Raw genomic sequence first — 24433 nt, 5'->3', positions numbered from 1 at the left:
ACTGCATGGGCCAATAGTGCAACAGTCTAAGAAGGCTATGATCTTCAGGCCCTCAGGTGGTACTACATTAAAAACAGACACAATTCTGCAGTGGAAATCACTGCATGGGCTCAGGAATACTTCAGAAAAGCATTGTCTGTAAACACAGTTTGTTGCTGATTCTGAAAATGCAGTATACAACTCTACCATCCAAAGACAAAACCATATATAATATAATCCAACAACACCCGCGCCTTCTCTGGGCCCAAACTCTTTTAGGATGGACTGAAGTGAAGCCCGTGTAATTAATCAAATTAGAAATTCTCTTTCGAAATCAAAGCCTTCTCTGGGCTAAAGAGGAGAGGGACCATCCAACTTATTATCAGCGCAAATTTCAAAAGCCAGTATCTGTGATGGTATGAGGGTTACTTCACATGGCATGGTTAGCTTGCACATCTGGGAAGGAACCATTATTGCTGAGCGGTATATACCGGTTTTAGAGAAGTATATGCTGCTATCCAGATGACATCTTTTTCAGGGAAGGCCTTGCTTCTTTCAGCAAAACAACCAAACCATATTCTGCATGTATGTAAGATGTATGGCTACGTAGTAGAAGAGTCTGGGTGCTAAAATGGCCTGTCACCCATTGAAAACACTGGCGCATCATGAAGCAACACATACGACAGAGGAGACCCTGAAGTGTTGAGGAACTAAATTCCTATATCAGGCAAAATGAGAAAACATTTTTCTTTTAAAGAACTGGTCTCCTCTGTTCTCAAACTTTTACAGAGTGTTGTTAATAGAAGAGGTCATGCAACACTAGTAAACATGCCCGTCCCAACAAAAAAGTTGGGACAGGGGCATGTGTTGCTCGCATCAAATTCAAAATGAGCATATAGCCGTGAGCACTATCGTCTTGCAGCAGGAAGGTCCTGGGTTTGAACCTCATCTGGGGCTTTTTCTGTGTGGAGTTTGCATGTTCTCCTTGGTGTTCTCCGGGTACTCCGGCTTCCCTCGCTCCATCCAAAGACGTGCATGTTAATTGTTAATTCTAAGTTGAACGTGAGTGAATTTACATGAATGTGAGCGTGAATAGTTCCTGTCTTCCTGTGTTGGCAACCTGTTCAGGGAGTCAGCCCCCACCCTACCCGTGGCCCTGTTCACAATAAAGCAGGTATAGATAATGGATGGATGGAACATTTTATATGTTTGTCTTTGTGGTGTTTCATGATGTTCAAATCATCACATTCTTTTTTATTGACATTTTAGAGTGTTGACACTTATTTGAAACAGGGTTGTTCATGAAATCAAATGCCCAAGCCAACACTTCAACTTCAAGATAATACAATCACTGTGGGATGATGACATTTTGAATCATTTAATGGTGATATCGCCCGAAGGGTGTACTCTTAAAACGTGTTTTAGAGGGATTTTTAAATTCAAGTACTTTAGAAAGTAGAAGGCGGTACCAATATGTACCAACTCAAATACTCAATTTGCCATATTTGCAGTGGAACAAAAACAAGGAAAAATGGCAAGGTGGTGGCACTGCTGTTGCCTGTTGTTCAGACTTTAAGCTGTGACAGCTTGTGACGGTGCTCTGACAAAAGGCTTCTAATTTGTAATTAACATCATATCTGAAGCTCAGAGCAAATATCCACTGGTCGCCATGGCAGCCTCAGAGCGCAGCGTGTTATTAATAGCACAAAAACAGATGCCTGAGCACCACGCTACCACTTAAGGCCAATCAAACCGGCATGTCTCAACACCTATGATTGATCAGTTTTACACCGTGGCATACAACTCGGCGTGCATATGGGCCCTGGACGTTGTTTTCACCGTGTCTCCACCGCACACATTAATGCAGCATGGCCACTTACTGTGTCATCTGCGATTTGAGCGTGAAAAGTGATCAAGAACATGAATGAAATGATCAAGTGACTTGTGGCATCTTTGCCCCTGTCACTTGGAGAAGAAAAAAAAAAGACAACTGAGTTTCTGTTGAAAATGAAACTCAAAGGAAGAAAACACTTTTAGAGTTAAACTATTTCTGTCTGAAATGCACCTGTACATAAACTCTGACCCATGGGTAAGAACTTTGATGAGAGGGGAATTGGTGATGCATACAGTGAGGTGAGGAACTGAAAGTAGATTATAGAAACAGTTTGTGCTTGTGCAAGTGAGTCAGAACTATTCCAGAAGCACCTTTCAAATGTACAAGATCCAACTCCAATCTGATTCTGGTCAATATTTCATCAGCCCTTTTTCACCATCCTATTACCCACGTCCAGAGTGCAGAGGAGAGGCGCTGACACTTGCGATCAGTTGTGGAGCACACTGTAGCTGCAAAATTCTAGGGTGATGACTACATGGTGTGATTCAAGAAAGTCTGGCGTGCCTTTCCCAGTATGAATATACTGAGTCCTTTTTACCCCAAGCCATTTTATCAGGTTAACTTAATAAATCATCATCCTTGGTTAGAGATATCCAAAAGAACAATTGTTTTCATTATTGATTCATCTGTTGTTTTCTCAATTAATGGATTCGTTGTTTAGTCTTTAAAATGTCGGAAGATGGTGAAAAAGTATGACTGGTGTTCCCCAAAGCCGATGGTGCAGCCTGAAATTTCTTGTGTTGTCCTGACCAACTGTCCACAAACAAAAAATAGATTCCGTTTATTACTAAAGCAGAAAGTTATGAAGAAATGACTCAAAACAATTGGTTATCAAAATTGTTGACAGTTAATTTCCTGTTGAACAACGAATTGATTATTCTGCTAACCACTGCAGCTCTCCATCAAATGGCGTCAACATCACTAAGTGAGATTTTAGTTGTCGTGTCGTTTTTCTTGTGAATAATATCACTGTAGTGACCCCGACTGTGCTATGAGGAACGCAGAGTGCACTGGAGATATTGGTTGCCACACACACACACACACACACACACACACACACACACACACACACACACACACACACACACACACACACACACACACACACTCCAGTCTCCCCCCCGCCGAGACCATCTTCACTGCATGCACATGGAAATACAAGCCCGCGGTACCGGCGATCTTAATGGGGAACGTGAGGTCGTTGGCTAACAAGACGGACGAGCTCGGCGCTGGTAAAGACCCAGCGGGAGTACCGGGAGTGCAGCATCATGTGTTTCACCGAGACATGGCTGCACTCACATCTCCCGGACCACAGCGCTGCCGTACCGGCTTCAGGACCGTTCGGGCGGACAGAGACGTTGTTCAGAGCGGCAAGAAGAAAGGTGGAGGGATTGCAGTCTATGTGAACGAGAGGTGGTGCAATCCCGACCACGTGTGTGTGAAGGAACGTTTCTGTAGCCCGGACATTGAACTTCTAGCCGTGGGGATGCGCCCTTATTATTTACCGAGGGAGTTCACGTCCTCCATTGTTATCGTTGTTTACATTCCTCCATCAGCCGACGTAGAGGCAGCAGTGGACACCATCCACTCCACGGTGGCTAAACTACAGACTAAGCATCCCGGTGCATTTTTGGCAGTTACTGGAGACTTTAACCACAAAAGTCTGGATAAAGTTCTGCCAACTTTGCACCAGTATGTGAACTGCCCCACAAGGAACAATAAAACTCTGGACCTACTGTATGCTAATGCCATGGATGCATACAGTACTACTGCCCTTCCCCCCCTTGGTAGATCAGACCACAACCTGGTCCTGCTGACTCCCAGGTATGTCCCCCTGGTGCAGAGGCAGCCTGTGACCACCAGGACTGTGAGGAGGTGGACACAGGAGGCTAAAGATGCCCTGCAGGACTGCTTTGGGTCCACGGACTGGAATGTGCTGTTTGGACCACATGGGGAGGACATCAACAGCGTGACGGACTGTATCACAGAATACATCAAATTCTGTGAACACACCACCGTACCATCCCGGACTGTAAAATGCTTCCCCAACAATAAACCGTGGATCACCAGTGACCTGAAGGTGCTTATTAATAAGAAGAACGCAGCCTTCAGGTCTGGGGACAGGGAGGAGCTCAGGAGAGTGCAGCGCCACCTGAAGGAGAAGATGAGGGAGTGCAAGGACTCCTACAGGAGGAAGCTGGAGGCCAAACTCCAGCAGAACAACGTGAGGGAGGTGTGGACCGGTATGAAGGAGATTACTGGGTTCAAGGGGAGAGAGAGACGACCAGGGGGAACCTGGAGAGGTCAAATGAACTAAACTGTTTCTTCAACAGGTTTAGTTCACCACCCTCATCTGTCTCCTCCACACCTCACACCTCCAAAACACCTCTGCTGCCTCCCCCCCTCTCCCCCCCCTGGTGAACTGCGTAGAGCTCTCAATCTCACAGGGCTCTTCCTCCATCCATCCCCCCTCACCCCTCACCCCCCTCTCTGTGACGACTGACCAGGTTAGGAGACAGCTGGAGAGAATCCACCAGCGCAAGGCTGCAGGACCTGACGGCATCAGCCCCGTGGTCCTGAAGACCTGCGCCGCCCAGCTGGCTGAGGTCCTACAACACCTCTTCAACCTGAGCCTGAAGCAGGAGGAGGTCCCGGTGCTGTGGAAGACGTCCTGCCTGGTTCCTGTCCCCAAGAAGAAGACTCCATCTGGCCTCAACGACTACCGTCCGGTTGCCCTCACATCTCATGTGATGAAGGTGCTGGAGAGGCTGGTCTTGGCCCACCTCAGGCCGCTGGTGAAATCTTCTCTGGACCCTCTGCAATTTGCGTACCAGCCTCGTGTGGGAGTGGATGATACCATCATCTACCTGCTGCAACGAGCTCAGTCTCACCTGGATGGAACCGGTGACTCTGTGAGAATCACTTTCTTTGATTTCTCCAGTGCATTCAACACCATCCAACCACTGCTGCTGAGTGAGAAGCTGCGGGTGGTGGGGGTGGATGCGCCCACCGTCTCCTGGATCACTGACTACCTGACTGGCAGACCACAGTTTGTCCGTCTGGGCAGTGTGCTGTCTGATACGGTGGTCAGTGGTACTGGAGCTCCTCAGGGAACTGTTCTGTCTCCCTTCCTGTTCACCTTATACACCACTGACTTCCAGTACAACTCAGAGTCCTGCCATCTGCAGAAGTTCTCTGATGACTCTGCAGTGGTGGGATGTATAAGGGATGGACGGGAGGATGAGTACAGGGCAGTAGTGGAGGACTTTGTGGAGTGGGCGGGAAGAAATCACCTGCTCCTGAACGTGGCCAAGACCAGAGAGATGGTGGTCGACTTCAGGAGGAAGACGACGGCTCCACAACCGCTGAGAGTTCTGGGAGAGGAGGTGGACATGGTGGAGGAGTACAAGTACCTGGGTGTGTCCATCGACAACAGACTGAAATGGAAGACCAACATCAATGCTGTCTACAAGAAGGTGATGAGTCGACTCTTTTTTCTGAGGAAACTTCGATCCTTCAATGTGTGCAGCATGATGCTGGAGATGTTCTACCAGTCTGTTGTGGCCAGTGCTTTGTACTTCGCCGTGGTCTGCTGGGGGAGCAGCATTGGAGCCGGTGACACCAACAAACTCAACAAGCTGGTTAAGAAGGCCGGCTCCATCATCGGCTACAAACTAGATAGTCTGGAAAAGGTGGTGGAGAGGAGGACGCTGATCAAACTATTGTCCATCTTGGATAATCCTGTCCACCCTCTCAACCACCTGCTGCAGGGACAGCGGAGCACTTTCTCTAAAAGATTCCTCCAGCTCCGCTGTCACAAGGACAGATACAGGAGATCATTCCTGTCCACTGCAACAAGACTGTACAATAACTCACCTCTGGCAAAATCCATCACAGTACAAAAACACTGTTGACTGTGTTTCTTGGTTGCTTGTATATTATATGTATATTATATATATAGATATATACTGTACCGTATGTATATATATATATATATATATATATATATATATATATGTTGACTGTGTTTATTGGTTTGTTGTATATAATATATATAGATATTTAATGTACTGTATATATACTGTATGTACTGTGCATTTTATATTTTATATTTTTTATTTTATTGCTTTTCTATTATATTATTCTATTCTATTATTATTTTATTCTATTGTTTCTATTATTGCTCCTGTATGTATGCTGTTGTGGCGAAAAAATTTCCCCTCGGGGATTAATAAAGTATATACCTACCTACCTACCTACCTATATGGATTGTGCAGATTAGCACAGAGTCTGAAAATAAAGCCAGTGACAGCTCTCACACAGTCCTTACAGTCTATATCCCTATTATGTCTTAATCGTGTCTCTTAATCTTAATGCTGCAGTGACACTTGAGCAAGTGGTGCTTAATGGACTAAATGAATGGAAGAATTAAGAGTGAAACAAAGTGTTCAGGGACTATGGAGATTTTTTGACAATGATGATGAAAGGCATTAAGCTGATTCAGATTCCCCAGGTCCAACGATAGACAAGACCAACGTGACAGAACCATGCTATTTGAGTACAAATACAAATACAGAAAACATAGGAGTTAGTGGACAGGTATGTGTTTGATAAGTTTAACTTTATGAAGTTTACCATTTTCCCCAAAAGCCTCTGTATCCACTGGGGAATACTCTCACCTGGATGAGTCAGTTGCATATGTGAAGACCATGTTTTTCCATTTTTCAAGAGCATTTAACATCATTCAACCCCCTTACAGACGAGCTTGAAAAGAAGGGTGTGGATCCGTCCTTCACTTCCTGGATCGCAGACAGGACGACACACAGTTTGTCAGGCTGGGGACATGTGTCTCTGTGACATTAGTAAGCAGCACTGGGGCACCACAGGGCACTGTTCTATAGCACCCTTCCTGTTCACACTATACACAGTAGGGCTGGGCGATATAAACCAAAACTCACATCCCTATATATTTTGGGTGAATGGCGATATACGATATATGTATATATATAGATATATATATTCAACACCAGCCTAAAATAATGTTGCACTGTATTTCATTTCATAGCACCAAACACTTTCTTTCATCCCAAGCTGTATTTATTAATTGTTTGTGTATATAGTTTGTGTGTATGTGTATTTATTCATTGGTTTACTTTTTCTAAAACAATATTTTTATTTATCTTATTTTATTGTACACATAATGTAATTTGTGCTTATTGTGTGCACCTTGTTTTTCCTAACTGTGTTTCTATGCTGCTGTGACAACTCAATTTCCCCACTGTGGGATTAATAAAGTCTTACCTATCTATCTATATCTCAATATTTTCTATGAAATGGGTTGAAAATGCACAAACACTTTTAATATGAAATACAAAGGCAGGGTTTCCTTCCCTGTTGGAAAATATACAGCTGCAAGACATGTAAAATAAAATAAAAGAATGAAGTAAATAGCCCATCTAAAAATAATTTTTCTGAGAATGCTCCTTCACATCAAATAGAATGATAAACTGCAGGAAGTGTAACGTCATATTTTTTGGTTTTCGGGATGGCTGTGATAATGGTTGCGTTGTTGCTGCTTTCTCAACTCAGTTAATTTGTTCTATTCTTCACAGATTGTTTCCCTGGATATTTTAGAAGGGAATGGAATGCAGATCGCATGAAAAATAGGCATCGGTTCTATTTTATAACTGACACACGACAAACAAGTAAAAAATTAAATCCAAACTGAAAAAATTAATCAAAACTGCATGAAATACCTCTGAGTGATGTTCATCATTCTGCTGCAGGACTTCAATGCAGAGCTCCCCCAGTCTCACCATGTCTTCCAGTCTTTTCTCTGGAGATGCTTGAGGCTCAACTGTGGGTACAAACACAGCAAGAAACATGAAGGACAGAAACGGAAACATTCAGCTTTGCACACAGACATTCCTGTGAATATATGGCAAAGGATAGTTCTGTATAACTTTGGCTGGCTTGTTGTCCTGCTGCAGAATACATTTGAGACCAATCAGATGCCTCACTGGTGGTGATGGATAAGAATATCTAAAGTGCCAAATAATTTTACACACAACTGTATGAGAACCGAGCCCTCAATCATCAAACAAATGACCTCATACCCTATTATTCCAAATGAACATTTAATTCTCAGAGTGCAAGCCGTATTGTGGTTCCCAGAATTCCAAAAGTAGAATGGGAGGCTTTAGCCTTTAGGCTCCTCTGTGGTGGAACCAGCACCCAGTTTGGTACGGGGAGGCAGACACACTTTTTTGATAAAGCTTATAGTTAGGGCTGGCTCGGGTGACCATGAACCATCATGTAGTTACCGTGCTGCATACCTCTCCTCTACTTTTGCTTTCAATCTCAATGCATTTGTCCACCACTATTGTACAGTGGGTACGGAAAGTATTCAGACCCCTTTAAATTGTTCACTCTTTGTTTCATTGCAGCCATTTGCTAAAATCAAAAAAGTTCATTTTATTTCTCATTAATGTACACTCAGCACCCCATCTTGACAGAAAAAAACAGAAATGTAGAAATTTGTGCAAATTTATTAAAAAAGAAAAACTGAAATATCACATGGTCATAAGTATTCAGACCCTTTGCTCAGTATTGAGTAGAAGCACCCTTTTGAGCTAGTACAGCCATGAGTCTTCTTGGGAATGATGCAACAAGCTTTTCACACCTGGATTTGGGGATCCTCTGCCATTCTTCCTTGCAGATCCTCTCCAGTTCCGTCAGGTTGGATGGTGAACGTTGGTGGACAGCCATTTTCAGGTCTCTCCAGAGATGCTCAATTGGGTTTAGGTCAGGGCTCTGGCTGGGCCAGTCAAGAATGGTCACAGAGTTGTTCCGAAGCCACTCCTTTGTTATTTTAGCTGTGTGCTTAGGGTCACTGTCTTGTTGGAAGGTGAACCTTCGGCCCAGTCTGAGGTCCAGAGCACTCTGGAAGAGGTTTTCTTCCAGGATATCTCTGTACTTGGCCGCATTCATCTTTCCTTCAATTGCAACCAGTCGTCCTGTCCCTGCAGCTGAAAAACACCCCCATAGCATGATGCTGCCACCACCATGTTTCACTGTTGGGATTGTATTGGGCAGGTGATGAGCAGTGCCTGGTTTTCTCCACACATGCCACTTAGAATTAACGCCAAAAAGTTCAATCTTGGTCTCATCAGACCAGAGAATCTTATTTCTCATAGTCTGGGAGTCCTTCATGTGTTTTTTGGCAAACTCTATGCGGGCTTTCATATGTCTTGCACTGAGGAGAGGCTTCCGTCGGGCCACTCTGCCATAAAGCCCCGACTGGTGGAGGGCTGCAGTGATAGTTGACTTTGTGGAACTTTCTCCCATCTCCCTACTGCATCTCTGGAGCTCAGCCACAGTGATCTTTGGGTTCTTCTTTACCTCTCTCACCGAGGCTCTTCTCCCACGATTGCTCAGTTTGGCTGGACGGCCAGGTCTAGGAAGAGTTCTGGTCGTCCCAAACTTCTTCCATTTAAGGATTATGGAGGCCACTGTGCTCTTAGGAACCTTGAGTGCTGCAGAAATTATTTTGTAACCTTGGCCAGATCTGTGCCTTGCCACAATTCTGTCTCTGAGCTCCTTGGACAGTTCCTTCGACCTCATGATTCTCATTTGCTCTGACATGCACTGTGAGCTGTAAGGTCTTATATAGACAGGTGTGTGCCTTTCCTAATCAAGTCCAATCAGTTTAATTAAACACAGCTGGACTCCAATGAAGGAGTAGAACCATCTCAAGGAGGATCAGAAGAAATGGATAGCATGTGAGTTAAATATGAGTCACAGCAAAGGGTCTGAATACTTATGACCATGTGATATTTCAGTTTTTCTTTTTTAATAAATTTGCACAAATTTCTACATTTCTGTTTTTTTCTGTCAAGATGGGGTGCTGAGTGTACATTAATGAGAAATAAAATGAACTTTTTTGATTTTAGCAAATGGCTGCAATGAAACAAAGAGTGAAACATTTAAAGGGGTCTAAATACTTTCCGTACCCACTGTATGTTATAGACTTTGTGTCTTCCCTCTCCCGTTTGTGCTTTTTTCCCCTCTGTCCAGTCTCTACCTGAACCCTTTTTGCAGGTGTCTCTGGTTCCATAGCTGCACTGTTCTGATCTGCAATCAGTGGTCCCACTAAGCTGCCCGGTATTGATTATTACCCCTCAATACTACTAAATACGCCTTCATAGTAAGTGGGACATTTTACAGTGTAGAAATAAACCTCAAACTTATTTTTTTAATTTCTGTCCTACAATTCATTTTTTAAGTGTCACCTGACATGTGAACCTAATATTTTGCAAAAAGCCATTAAATCAGCCAGGTCAATATATCAGCCTACCTCTAATATGCCTTGAGGGCCTGTAACTTGAGTGGCAGGACATGTATAGTATGTGTTGACTAGATCAGAGGAAGAAGGAGCAGAAAGTACAATTTGAAGTTGTGTTTGAAGGAAACAATTGGATTCTGGCATCCTTCATCACACCTCTTCATGAAAGGATATAAAATAGTGCACGTCAGCAGAATGTAAAACATGTTTTGTAATTCTGTCCATGTTTTTTTTTTTAACATATATAAATAATTCTATATAGTAAGAGAACTGAACAGACATCCCCTTGTTAAATATTAAACTATACACTCTCACCAATGATCTGAGCAAATTCAATCAGCTGACTGTAGTTGATTTGAGCTGCTTTTTCCAGACACTTCTTTATCAGTTTCTTCATGTCCTCTGGAGGAACGGGTGTGGTAATATCTTCCATCAAAACCTGAAACAACAGAAACATCTAACTTAGGTTCAGGTAATTCAGCAGTACCGAACAGTAAACAGAACAGTTCCCCTGATGAGATCAGCGCTTTGTTGTATAGTGGATCATATCATATATTAGAGCAGGGAATCACTCTTTTTTAGGAATTTAAACAGCTAATTTAGAAACAGACTCCTGTTGCTATTGATATTTAGGAGAGCTGCAGAGGTATCCTAACCTTGTCGGAGCTGCCTGGAGCTGCAGTTCAGACAGATACAAGTGTATATTATGTGGGAGGAGATGGCCATTAAATCTAAAGACTTATTTGAATAAGTCTTTAATAACAAAAGAATAAAAGATAGAAAGGAGCCGTATCTCTCCACATAATTGGAGATCCTTACAACTCCAAATCAACATGGGAAATCTTGCTCTGAAACAGTAATGATGAGGACCTGACTTCTAATGCACATCTCAAACTGTAAAATTACTTTAAAATGACTTGTGGCTATGCTGTTGTTAGACTGTTAATGCATACTTTCCAACAACATCCACTAATAGAAAGTCAGTCCATTTGCTCGAGGACAAATTTGAGGTATTTAGCTTGAGTATTTCTGATAAATGGTATTTTCACCTCTGCTCTAAAACATTTTATGTAACATGTTGTTACTTCGATTTTACACACAAAACACACGATAACTATATAAAATATGATGCACTGTAATAGATTCAAGGCCTTGCATTCCCACACAGGTGTTTTCAGTTGCTGATCAAATATGGTCATATTGGACGCTAAACTGGTCGGTAATCAATGAGTGTTCAAGTTGGAGTTTGTCCTGCAACAAAATTAACAAGCAAGTACCTGAAGACCTGAAAAAGTATGACTTTGTCTTGTTGCATAAGATAATAAATAGCTTATAAAAATAAAAAAAATCAGCTTTCATGACCTTTGAAGCTCTGAAAGGATTGATTCTGGACTGGATATTTTTCAATACGGAAATTCACTTTTAACAGTGCATTGGGACTGTGGTCCCACTTTTTCTAAAGTAAAGAATCTGAAAACTTTTTCCACTACTGATGGCACTCAATTTCCCCACCTATAAAACTAACCATCATATATTAGCAGGCAATGCAGTTCAGGAAGAGAGTCAGACAGTAGAAGAGGTGATGAATGTAAATGTTTGCAATGGAAACAAACCCACTTTCTACTTTGCATCATTGCAGCAGTGGCAACATTTCAATAATTCATAATACATGCAAAATAATGTAATTGTATTGAGTCAACTGACCTGCCTACAATTGAAATGGTGTGTGTGTGTGTGTGTGTGTGTGTGTGTGTGTGTGTGTGTGTGTGTGTGTGTGTGTGTGTGTGTGTGTGTGTGTGTGTGTGTGTGTGTGTGTGTGTGTGTGTGTGTGTGTCTAAAGCAAAGTAATCAGTGTTTGACCAGTTAAAAGGTAAAAATAGACATCAATTAAAATGATACTGAATTGGAAGTGATATATTTCATAGATCTCAAAATAAGGATTTCATTAGTTTCCGAAGGACCAAATCTGTCAACGGTCAGGGTGGGGGTTCCCATATCAGCTGCATGTGAGGGGTGAGTGGAGAAAAGGTCGGGACTATTTGCATTACTACAGTTTTGCGCAAACTGAATGAATAAAAAGGTGTAAAATCAAAAATACTAATGAGGGGACTTTTGTTCTGGAAAAAAACATCTAAATATGTAATTCTGATAAAAAATGTAATGCATTTTTAGAGGTTTAATCAATTCCATGAAAAGGACTTCAAGTCAAACCCATTGGATGAAAGGACTATGGTCAACATTGCATATTTTACAAACACTTAAAAAACCCTGGAGGAGGTTTGTACAAATTTATGAGAATGCAGAATTACTTAAATGTGTTCCTTTACCCGTTCCTGTAGGGAGAGCGTCGCCTTCAGGGCCCCATCTGGTCGTCCAAAGGGAAAGCAGTACCTGCAGATGCAAAAAGTGGGTGGGCATCACATTTAGAGACAATCACAAGGATAACTACTTGACAAAAAGGAGAAGAAGAATAGGTAGATGGGAGCAGCAGCAGAACAGATGGCTGCCTCCTTTCATCTAATTACAGCGATGAAGGAAGCTTTTCTCACCTCCAGCTCCATCTGAGCACAAACGAGGTAGTTCAGGCAGGTTACACATTGCTAATTGACAAGTGAACACTACTTAATAAACAAAGGAACATCAGAACGGAGGTCAGACATTTATTAGACATAAACCTTCGGGCAGATGTTCTGCTCCTTCACACAATAACAAGATAATAAAATAAAAAAAATTAATAAAAAAATAAAATATTATCAGCCAGAACTCTGTTTGAATGTTCTGTTCATATTTCATGAGTCATGAGTTCATGATGTTCATTTAAATGAAATATGAAAATCCATTAAAGAGCAAAATTTGTTGAAAAGGCGCATATTGTCTGTGTTGAATTTGCATTTAATTTCAGTCAGTTGGACTACCGTTTGACATAAGTCAAATATGAACATTTAGAATATATACAGTGCATCTGGAAAGTATTCACAGCGCTTCACTTTTTACACATTTTGTTATGTTACAGCCTTATTCCAAAATAGATTAAATTCATTTTTTTCCTCAAAATTCGACACATTTTGGCAGCAATTACAGCCACAAGTCTTTTTGAGTATAATGCTACAAGCTTAGCACCTATTCTTGGGCAGTTTCTCCCATTCTTCTTTGCAAGACCTCTCAAGCTCCATCAGGTTGGATGGGGAGCGTCGGTGCTCAGCCATTTTCAGATCTCTCCAGAGATGTTCAATCGGGTTCAAGTCTGGGCTCTGCCTGGGCCTCTCAAAGACATTCACAGAGTTGTCCCAAAGCCACTCCTTTGTTATTTTAGCTGTGTGCTTCGGGTCGTTGTCCCGTTGGAAGATGAACCTTCGCCCCAGTCTGAGGTCCAGAGCGCTCTGGAGAAGGTTTTCATCAAGGATGTCTCTGTACATCGCTGCATTCATCTTTCCCTCCATCCTGACTAGTCTCCCAGTTCCTGCCACTGAAAAACATCCCCACAGCATGATGCTGCCACCACCATGCTTCACCGTAGAGATGGTATTGGCCAGGTGATGAGCAGTGCCTGGTTTCCTCCAAACATGACGCTTGGCATTCAGGCCAAAGAGTTCAATCTTTGTTTCATCAGACCAGATAATTTAGTTTCTCATGGTCTGACAGTCCTTCAGGTGCCTTTTGGTAAACTCCAGGTGGGCTGTCATGAGCCTTTAACTGAGGAGTGGCTTCCGTCTGGCCACTTTACCATACAGGCCTGCTTGGTGGAGTGCTGCAGAGATGGTTGTCCTTCTGGCAGGTTCTCCTCTCTTCACAGAGCAATGCTGGAGCTCTGTCAGAGTGACCATCAGGTTCTTGGTCACCTCCCTGACTAAGGCCCTTCTCCCCCGATCGCTCAGTTTGGCCGGGCGGCCAACTCTAGGAAGAGTCCTGGTGGTTCCAAACTTCTTCCATTTACGGATGATGGAGGCCACTGTGCTCATTGGGACCTTCAATGGTGCAGAAATCTTTCTGTACCCTTCCCCAGATCTGTGCCTCTATACAATCCTGTCTCGGAGGTCTACAGACAATTCTTTGGACTTCATGGCTTGGTTTGTGCTCTGACATGCACTGTCAACTGTGGGACCTTATATAGACGGTGTGTGTCTTTCTAAATCATGTCCAATCAACTGAATTTACCACAGGTGGACTCCAATCAAGTTGTAGAAACATCTCAAGGATGATCAGTGGAAACAGGATGCACCTGAGCTCAATTTTGAGTGTAATGACAAAGGCTGTGAATACTTATGTACATGTGATTTTTTTAGTTTTTGATTTTTAATAGATTTGCAAAAAGTTCAAAAAAAAAATTATTTCACGTCATTATGGGGTATTGTGTGTAGAATTTTGAGGGAAAAAATGAATTTAATCCATTTTGGAATAAGGCTGTCATATAACAAAATGTGGAAAAAGTGAAGCGCTGTGAATACTTTCCGGATGCACTGTACATCAAAATGTAATATATATATGAAAATCAATACGATTAAATCAAAAATATGTAAATAATTCATAATTAAATAATTAATTTGCTTTTGATTAAGGTGAAAATATAAATCATTGCCACTCACCGAGTAAAAACATCACCAACTGCACAAAAATATAAAGAGCACGAATGGTTTATTCTTATTGTTCCACATTGTTACTGATATATGTCTATATATATATATGTACATATACAGTGGGTACGGAAAGTATTCAGACTCCTTTAAATTTTTCACTCTTTGTTTCATTGCAGCCATTTGCTAAAATCAAAAAAGTTCATTTTATTTCTCATTAATGTACACTCAGCACCCCATCTTGACAGAAAAAAACAGAAATGTAGAAATTTGTGCAAATTTATTAAAAAAGAAAAACTGAAATATCACATGGTCATAAGTATTCAGACCCTTTGCTGTGACTCATATTTAACTCACATGCTGTCCATTTCTTCTGGTCCTCCTTGAGATGGTTCTACTCCTTCATTGGAGTCCAGCTGTGTTTAATTAAACTGATTGGACTTGATTAGGAAAGGCACACACCTGTCTATATAAGACCTTACAGCTCACAGTGCATGTCAGAGCAAATGAGAATCATGAGGTTGAAGGAACTGTCCAAGGAGCTCAGAGACAGAATTGTGGCAAGGCACAGATCTGGCCAAGGTTACAAAATAATTTCTGCAGCACTCAAGGTTCCTAAGAGCACAGTGGCCTCCATAATCCTTAAATGGAAGAAGTTTGGGACGACCAGAACTCTTCCTAGACCTGGCCGTCCAGCCAAACTGAGCAATCGTGGGAGAAGAGCCTTGGTGAGAGAGGTAAAGAAGAACCCAAAGATCACTGTGGCTGAGCTCCAGAGATGCAGTAGGGAGATGGGAGAAAGTTCCACAAAGTCAACTATCACTGCAGCCCTCCACCAGTCGGGGCTTTATGGCAGAGTGGCCCGACGGAAGCCTCTCCTCAGTGCAAGACATATGAAAGCCCGCATAGAGTTTGCCAAAAAACACAAGAAGGACTCCCAGACTATGAGAAATACGATTCGCTGGTCTGATGAGACCAATATTGAACTTTCTGGTGTTAATTCTAAGCGGTATGTGTGGAGAAAACCAGGCACTGCTCATCACCTGCCCAATACAATCCCAACAGTGAAACATGGTGGTGGCAGCATCATGCTATGGGGGTGTTTTTCAGCTGCAGGGACAGGACGACTGGTTGCAATTGAAGGAAAGATGAATGCGGCCAAGTACAGAGATATCCTGGAAGAAAACCTCTTCCAGAGTGCTCTGGACCTCAGACTGGGCCGAAGGTTCACCTTCCAACAAGACAATGACCCTAAGCACACAGCTAAAATAACAAAGGAGTGGCTTCGGAACAACTCTGTGACCATTCTTGACTGGCCCAGCCAGAGCCCTGACCTAAACCCAATTGAGCATCTCTGGAGAGACCTGAAAATGGCTGTCCACCAACGTTCACCATCCAACCTGACAGAACTGGAGAGGATCTGCAAGGAAGAATGGCAGAGGATCCCCAAATCCAGGTGTGAAAAGCTTGTTGCATCATTCCCAAGAAGACTCATGGCTGTACTCGCTCAAAAGGGTGCTTCTACTCAATACTGAGCAAAGGGTCTGAATACTTATGACCATGTGATATTTCAGTTTTTCTTTTTTAATAAATTTGCACAAATTTCTACATTTCTGTTTTTTTCTGTCAAGATGGGGTGCTGAGTGTACATTAATGAGAAATAAAATGAACTTTTTTGATTTTAGCAAATGGCTGCAATGAAACAAAGAGTGAACAATTTAAAGGGGTCTGAATACTTTCCGTACCCACTGTACATGTACATATATATATATATATATATACATGTACATATATACATATATATATGTACATATGTATACATATATATATATGTACATATGTGTATGTACATATATATATATATATATATATATATGGTATTTTAGCTGTACAGTATTGAGTATCAGAAACTGTGCTTACATTCTAATTGTACACACTTGTTGTTTCCAGTGGTGTTGGAAGAGAAGTCAAAAGTAAGTTTTTTGTTTGTTAAAAAATTCTGCATGCGTGATTCAGATTATTCACTATTAAGACTGCAGTGTTATGGGCATATTTTGTCAAACGAAATTCGCTAAAGTACGTTGTTTCTTTTGCCAAGCTTTTTTTAATTTTTTTTATCTCAGTGCCTTAATTCTGTTTGTTCTTGTTTGTAAGCTGCAGTGCCTTCAACTCATGGGGGCACTATAATGAGCTGATAATAAAGAAAATAAATTGTCAGTGAAGGCTTTGCATATACAGTACATTCATTAGAACAAGACCTGTGGTCTGTATTTTTTTTTAGAAGCATATAAAAACAATAAGGAGAAAGGGTTGGAATGCATCAATGCTTTACAGCAATGGCCCACCTTCATAGTTGACCTCCCTAACAAGCGGCCAGGCCTTGAAGTAAATGCTACTAATATTTTCTTGTGTCATTCAACCCCCCAAAAAAGTTAAAAGAGAGAATGAGACGGAAAATCTATTGTTTTCAAAAATATGTATATTACTCACATTCATAACACTAAAGTTTGTTGATATTGAAAATTCATTGAAATGTAATGTATGGAAATAAGAAAAGGAGAGAATATGGAATTCGGTAGTTCTGTCAGTCTCCAGTTTCTTTCTTTCCATTTTCAGCATTTGTGCAGCACTGCTAGGCAACCAGCAGTGAGTTGGCAAACACCAATACTAAGTGATCAGTTTTGAAATGTATTTATTAATGCTGACTGTCGGCAGTAGACAAAATGTAAACAGCAGACTGCAGTGTCACAGTCAGACTCCTTGTTGACCCATTCATCCAACCCGATCGTCTCTCTAACATACATAACAAAATGCAACAGCCACCTTTTATCCAAACAATAACAAAATATATCACAAACATTTATTACACCAAACATCACCAATAAGACGCTGCAATGATCATTTTCATCTTCAGCCTTTAGACAACACAGCTTAGAACCCAAATTCTGATTTGACAGAATGTCAAACAGAAGATCTTCAGAATATGTTCAGCCCAGCCTACAGGACTAAATCTTCTGTGTGAGGGCAAAAGCTGATATTCTTCAAAATAATATTATATGGTCTGACTGTAATATTAGCAGCCAGACACAGCTTCTAAATCTGAGGCTAGCAGAGAGGAGGCTCTTATCAAGTCCTTTATTGCTGGTGTTTTTACAATCACATTGTCTACCTACATTCAATAGTCTGGAACAAATTCCATTGTTTATAAAAAAAAAGAAAAAATAATAATGAATAGAACGTCTGCATAAAACAGCCATTAATAATGATTTCTTTAAATGTTAAATACACCCTACAAAATCAGCCCTTTCCTGCAGATTTCCAAAGATGTTAAAATTAGGTGAGTGTGAGGACCACTCCGATAGCTGAGGCTTGTCTCGTGATATGATCCACGGTGGATTTTGAAGTCTTCTTTTGATTTGACCATTGTCCTGTAGTGGAAGCCAGCCTGTGAGCACTTTTTCCTTTCTTGACCTGTTGCATTACATTTTCTATCCAGAATTTGCAGATATTAAGTGGAATTCAATCTTCCCTCTATCCATGCAATGGTATGTGTCTCATATTTATCTACTTTTGACAGCTATTTCCAAAACAATGCTACCGTATCCAGATGTTGTCATTTGTACGTCAGGTGAGGCAGCAGAAGAGGTCTCAGCTGTACTTTCCTGCCTCTCCACAGCAGTCCTATCAGAGCTTTGCTTGGCCTTCATGCCCGGCAGAGCTGCAGTTTTATCTCAAAGCTTTCTCTGTCCTTCGAATCTTGTCTTGACTTCCACAATTCCCCTGAGCTGCCACTTCTTGGTAACATTTTGAAATGTAGAACATTTTAAGCCTATTTATTTATTTGTATTGCTTTCACCTACTTTGTAGTCATCAGTAAGCTTCACTTTCAGATCCTTAGCCAGTTGCTTCGGAGCTGTCACAAGGTTCGAAGAGTCTCTGGATTGGTTATCAACTGATAATTAATAATAATTGCTAACAATTCTTGAACGGCATTATACGTCCTACCAATTAAATTAAGACCTAACAAGTTAAGGATGAAACTTTACTAGTGACATTTGGAGAAAGGCTATTTATATTGACAATTACATTTTTACTTCTTTTAAAAAAACAAACAAAACAAAATCAGCTAAATACATAGTTTACCATTAGTTGCCCAAACATCTGCACACGGTTAAGTTACGTTTTGGTTAGGGTCCCATGTGGGTATGTACGTGTAACAGAAATCAACTTGTCCTGGCCAAATTTTTGGTGAGTAAGAGTAAAGACAAAGGATTAATTGAAAAAAAAAAATGTGATTAGGTAATCTTTAGATAATCTCCTTCTTGGGGATGATTATCATTAAATGAAGTAAAGAAGAACAGCTGTTGTTAAAATGTGTAGCCTTAAATGGATCTTTTAGCGGCTGAGCTCAACTTTAATCTAAACCAAACTGTGGAAATCCTGTTCTTGTCTGGGGGACATTAGCATAATCCCAGCATTGTTCCTGCCATTGTTTACCAGCATTAGCCTCTTGTTGAGGTGAGTTAGTAATGACTCCTGCTGATCAACTCCCCCTTCCCCTCACCCGGCCCCTCCTCCCTGCTCTGGGGCCAGATGGAGGGGCCCTCTCAGGAGTGGAGGGGTTTAAAGAGCCGAGTTTCAGGACAGTTAATGGCACAGGTCCATTCAGACGAGTGTTACTCAAGGTCTTGGGGCTGTTGCTTTCACACCATGCTCACAATGTGTTCACACAGCGTCGACGGTGCTCAATGGCATCGCACACACACAGGGAGGTCTCATCAGCCAACGTTGATGCATGTCTTGCACCTGTTGTGTGCCAGTGATGGGGCTAAAAATACCCGAACTGCTTCATTTCATTATGATGTCGTTAAGAGAACATACCGGTGGTTCGGTTGTGGCTGATTTTCTTCTAATCATTTCACTTTTACATCAGAAGTGTTTGACAAAAGTGGTAAATGCTGATATTTTTTTTGAGGAATTTCTATTTTACCGAAACCATGAAATAAATATGATTTGACACACCTATACACATTGAAGAAAACATTAAGAAAGGAGAAAGGAGGTTATTAAATGCCTCAGAATTAAACATTTCTATCAGATTGGAAGCGAAGCCAGATATCTGGATAAGCCTTCTGCATGGATCTACCTAAGTGAGAAAGTTTACTTTCTGTTGTTCCAGGGACATTTTCAGAGGGCCTGCTAATTTAAAAAAAAAAAAAAAATTACAGTTCCAAAATTACTAAAAGCTGTCACCTTTTCAGAAGATTTCTTTTTTTTCTTTTTAATTAAAAAAAAAAAAAATGGATACCTAAAATGTGTGATGTGGTTCTCCAGCAGAGCAACGAGGCGACTTCTGATGGCTTCAAAGTGCTCTTTTTCCACCACAGTCACCGTCCCCATCCCATCAGGCCTGGCAAGACAGAGAAGTCAGACACAAGACACTATTAGTTGACTTTCATCTTCACATGGTGGCTACAGATTATACTTTAAAGGTAGAAAGCAGCTTGGTTTTCCAGGATGACCAACTGAGAAAAAGGTGGTGTTGTCATTCCATTACATCTCAGATTAAAGCAGTTTTTTTTTATATAAATGCTTTTTATTGACAATTGACAAAGTTCGTAATGTTTTTCATTAATTACTAACTTTGTCTTAACATGAAAAAGCCAGAACAAATAACCAGTCAGTTCATCTCAGTTCATCTCTGAAGTTCATCTCTGAGGTCTGTTAAATAGTAAAAAAAAAAAAATCCTGCAGTTTTTTCCACTGTTAATGTTTTGCTGTAACATTCTTCATTTAACACACACAAAAAAGCTTTCACTGTCATAATTTGTATTGTTTCTACTTTGCATGTTTTTTTGGGAAGCTACTGACAGTAAAGCCAACAATTCACAGGTGTTTCACATTAAATGCTGCAAGAACAAGACGGGACTGTGAGAGCTGATGGAAGGCTGTTATTGTTTATAGTAATTTTAGTTGTGTCACACAGCATTGATGCAATCAGTTGGGCCCACAAGTGAGTTGAAGAGCAAAGCTATTACGTTGGCTTTGTCAACTCTGGTGAAAAAAACACTGCTGGTGGATGGAAACGCTGCTTGTGATTCAACAATATTTTGTAAACGTGAATATATTTATTTGAATAAATGTCTGTTACGTTATTATCGATCACCGGATAATGGTGATGGAGCCTGTGGCCCACTGATAGAAGCCCTTCATTTTCAGTATTATAGTATTATTATAAAAACTGAATGACCTGAGTGCCGATGGCGACATTCCCGGGTTACAAGCGTGCACGGTTCAGTGTCAGCCATCACCCATGAGCGATTGTTCCACCCAAGGCGGTAGGTGGACCTAACACAACAGGCTCACTTTTCAACTGCCAACTGACTGATGCCACACAGGAAGTTCAAAAAACACAGCTGCAATTACTTCCCTTCAACCACTTTTTTTTTTTTTTTTTTTAAGTGTGTTTCAAATCTTTCTTTACTTGAAAGAAAGATTGGGGAAAAAAAAAAAAAAAACTTTTCCACTATTTGAGAATCGGATATATTTGGAGACTGGATCTTTGCTATGCTGTTGACATTTTAGCACATAAACCCTCTTTATCAAGACCTTTTCACTTCAAATACCAAGGAGTTTCTATAAGTCAGGACTCTGTACCAGCTAGAAGGTATGAAACATAAAAAAAATGAAAGATGAAGCTATAAAAGCATCAAAGAACAACAACAAAAAAAACTAAATGTAAAGCCATCGAAAATAGCTTAGGCTGCTTTTTTGTCTCTCTCAAAAACGACAAGTCTGACTGGCTTGTTTTTACCAAACAAACTGATGAAGCAGCCAAACTCTCCATTATGACCTCAAAGTCAACCAATCAAACAGAGAGCTGCTCAGGCTCGTCTCCCTCCTCACAACTCATCCGCAGGGGAGTCAACAAAGAAAAAAACTGTTAGTTGAACGCTTCATTACTGTTTTTAAAGCCTTCATTCCCTTTTTGCCTTCTTCTGAATAGGCACTCTGGTAAAAAGGGGAAAAATGCAATCAGTACCCAGAGCGACCAGCCTTGACTTTCTGGGCTTTCTCTGTGCTGCTGAAAGAGAAAAGCACCCTCTCCAAACGGCACTCGCGGTTGCCGGAGGGAAGAAGCGAGGAGATTGTCTGTTAATGAGTTGTTCTTATAAAAGCCTTCGCTGGTTCAGCCCCTGACCGCCGCGACTCGAGTACCAACAGCTCCACCGAGCTCCTTACAACGTGTTCCTAACTCTACAAAGCTGAACATTATAACATAACGATAAATCAGCAGGGAGTCAGGGAGAAAGAATTGTGAGTCATGCAAACTGAACCATTACTGATTAACTTCCCATAAACTATAAATAGAGAAATAATACATTCTTTTCAGTTCTTTATTGAACAGAAAGCTCTATTGTACACAACAGTTCTGGACAAATAGCAAACACAAGTATTCACACCTTTTAGTCAATAGTTGGAAGCACATTTGTCAACAGTTGGAGCCTCAAGTCTTATTGGGTATGGTGCGACAAGCTTTGCACAACTGGAAATGGGGATTTTTTTTTTTTTGCCATGTTCCTCTGCAGATCCTCCAAAGCCATCAGGTTAGAGGGACAGCCTTTTTCAGGTCTCTCCAGAGATGTTTGATTGGCTTCAAGTTTAAAAGGCTCTGGCTTAGCCTTTCAAGGACAGTTGCATCAAAGCACTCCTGGATTGTTTTGGCTGTGTGCTCAGGTTCATTGTTCTGTGAGGTGAACACATGGGCCAGTCTGAGGTCCGAAGCACTCTGGAACAGATTTTTCATTATGGATATCTCTGTAATTTGCTCCATTCAGCTTCGAGCATTCAGCTTTGAGCAGTGCAGTGTTTTTTTTCACTCCTGACATAACACTTAGAATTGAGGCCAAAGATTTCATCAGACCATAGAATCTTGTTTCTCGCAGTCTAAGGGTCCCTTAGGTGCTGTTTTTGAAACTCCAAGCTTTCACGTGTCTTTCTACGAGAAGAGGCTTCCATCTGGCCATGAATCATCAGAACAGTGAGGTGTTACAGTGACGGTTGTCCTTCTGGAAGTTTCTCTCGTCTCCACGCGTGATCTCCAGAGCTCAGCTAGACTGACTCTGGTTCATGGCTACCTCTTTTACCAAAGGCCCTTTTCCCACAAATTTCTCAGTTTGGGTGGGCGGTGAGCTCTATAGGGAGTTCCTTTGACGTCATTGCTTGGTTCTTGCTTTGATATGCATCGTCAGCATTGACACTATATATGAAGTGGTGGGCTTTTCCAATGTGTAATTAATTAAATGTAACACAGGTGGACTCAAATCAAGGTATAACTATGTTTTAAAGAGGCTGAAGAAAAATGGGAGGCTTAAATTTTAGGTGTTTTAGGTATAACATTTGTGTTATATTAAATAATATAACACAAATGTACTTACTATTTATTTATATATCAAAATTTAAATAAAAAAATGTTGCAATAAATAAAATAATAAAATAAATTCCATTGATTAAAATATAAAAAAATAGATTACATAAAAGTTCAGTTCTAAAATTACATTTGTTTTATATATTTTATGATGTCAAATTAAGTATGATTCCCAGCTTGTGGAAGGAGGAGGTTGTATAAATGGTGGTGGATGACAACAGGAAGTCGTCGTGTAGCGTGAGAACACAAGCACCGCTCAACTCAATTTATTCTGAAATGAGGCAGCATTCTGTGCACAACAGCACTTGTTAGCACAACTTATAAACACTGTTGTGTGCTAAATCTGTCAATTCATTAACAATGAACGCACGCGCACGCACACGTGTACACACACACACACACACACACACACACACACACACACACACACACACACACACACACACACACACACACACACACACACACACACACACACACACACTCCAAAACCCCTTTTTAACAAGCACTAATCCTGAGGGAACAGAAAGCACAGTAGTTGGGAGGGGTGCTTGTGCTCACTCATGTAAAAACAAGAAAAGTTTGCTTTCATTTAGGAGGAGCCAAGTGTCTTGCTGCACAAATGAAGATGTGAGCATTGTGATCAGAACAAGGTGCTCAATGGAGGGTTAGGGCAATGAATGAATGGATGAAGGGATGGCCTTAGGCACGAGGCCCTCACAGTTAAAGCAACCTGTCCTGAAATCTTGAGGTTTTCATCTTTGTCAGATGATCACTTTGCAGCCCACAGAGATGGAAAAAAAAACAAAAAACATTTTAATTTGTAATTGTAAACAAAGCAAGCTTATTGGGAAAATGGTAGAACTGAATAGTTACTATTTTTTGAGAAAACATAAAAACATTTTGCTTTTAATTTATTAGAGATCTATTTTGCTGCAAAAACATTCTTACTATTCATTCAAATTTCACTGTAATGCATTAAAATGTTGCACCTAAACCTTTTCTTTTAAAAAAAATTATTTGAATTGCAACTGATGGTAATTATTCTAAGCTCTTGGTCTATAAAATGTCAGAAAATAATTAAATATATCCTAGTTTTTAAAGTGACATCTTTACAGCCTTTTTATGTCCAGTATTGTTTATTTACAGTTTTAGTACTGAAATTGACTGCAGCTGCTGATCATGAAAATACTTTTTTTTTTTAGGTCTTATTCTCA

The 24433-nt window shown here is 40.9% G+C and overlaps 1 protein-coding gene across 1 annotated transcript in view; it reads right to left on the bottom strand.

Annotated features, from left to right (window-relative positions):
- The window catches only part of cadps2 (Ca++-dependent secretion activator 2), a 233305-nt gene that overhangs the window by 68548 nt on the left and 140324 nt on the right, over positions 1–24433 (bottom strand). Inside the window, exons 14-17 of the mRNA XM_069718728.1 lie at positions 20097–20198; positions 12545–12608; positions 10533–10656; positions 7630–7730 (exon numbers count right to left, since the gene is read on the bottom strand). Coding sequence (XP_069574829.1) covers positions 7630–7730; positions 10533–10656; positions 12545–12608; positions 20097–20198 — 391 coding nt within the window. The remainder of the gene's footprint in view (positions 1–7629; positions 7731–10532; positions 10657–12544; positions 12609–20096; positions 20199–24433) is intronic.

Source organism: Brachyistius frenatus, unplaced genomic scaffold (genome assembly GCF_029030835.1).
Source record: "Brachyistius frenatus isolate BFR_SWC_R1_liver_20210118 unplaced genomic scaffold, ASM2903083v1 Contig_197, whole genome shotgun sequence".
Lineage (NCBI taxonomy): Eukaryota > Metazoa > Chordata > Actinopteri > Embiotocidae > Brachyistius > Brachyistius frenatus.
This window is presented reverse-complemented; position numbering and strand designations above follow the sequence as displayed.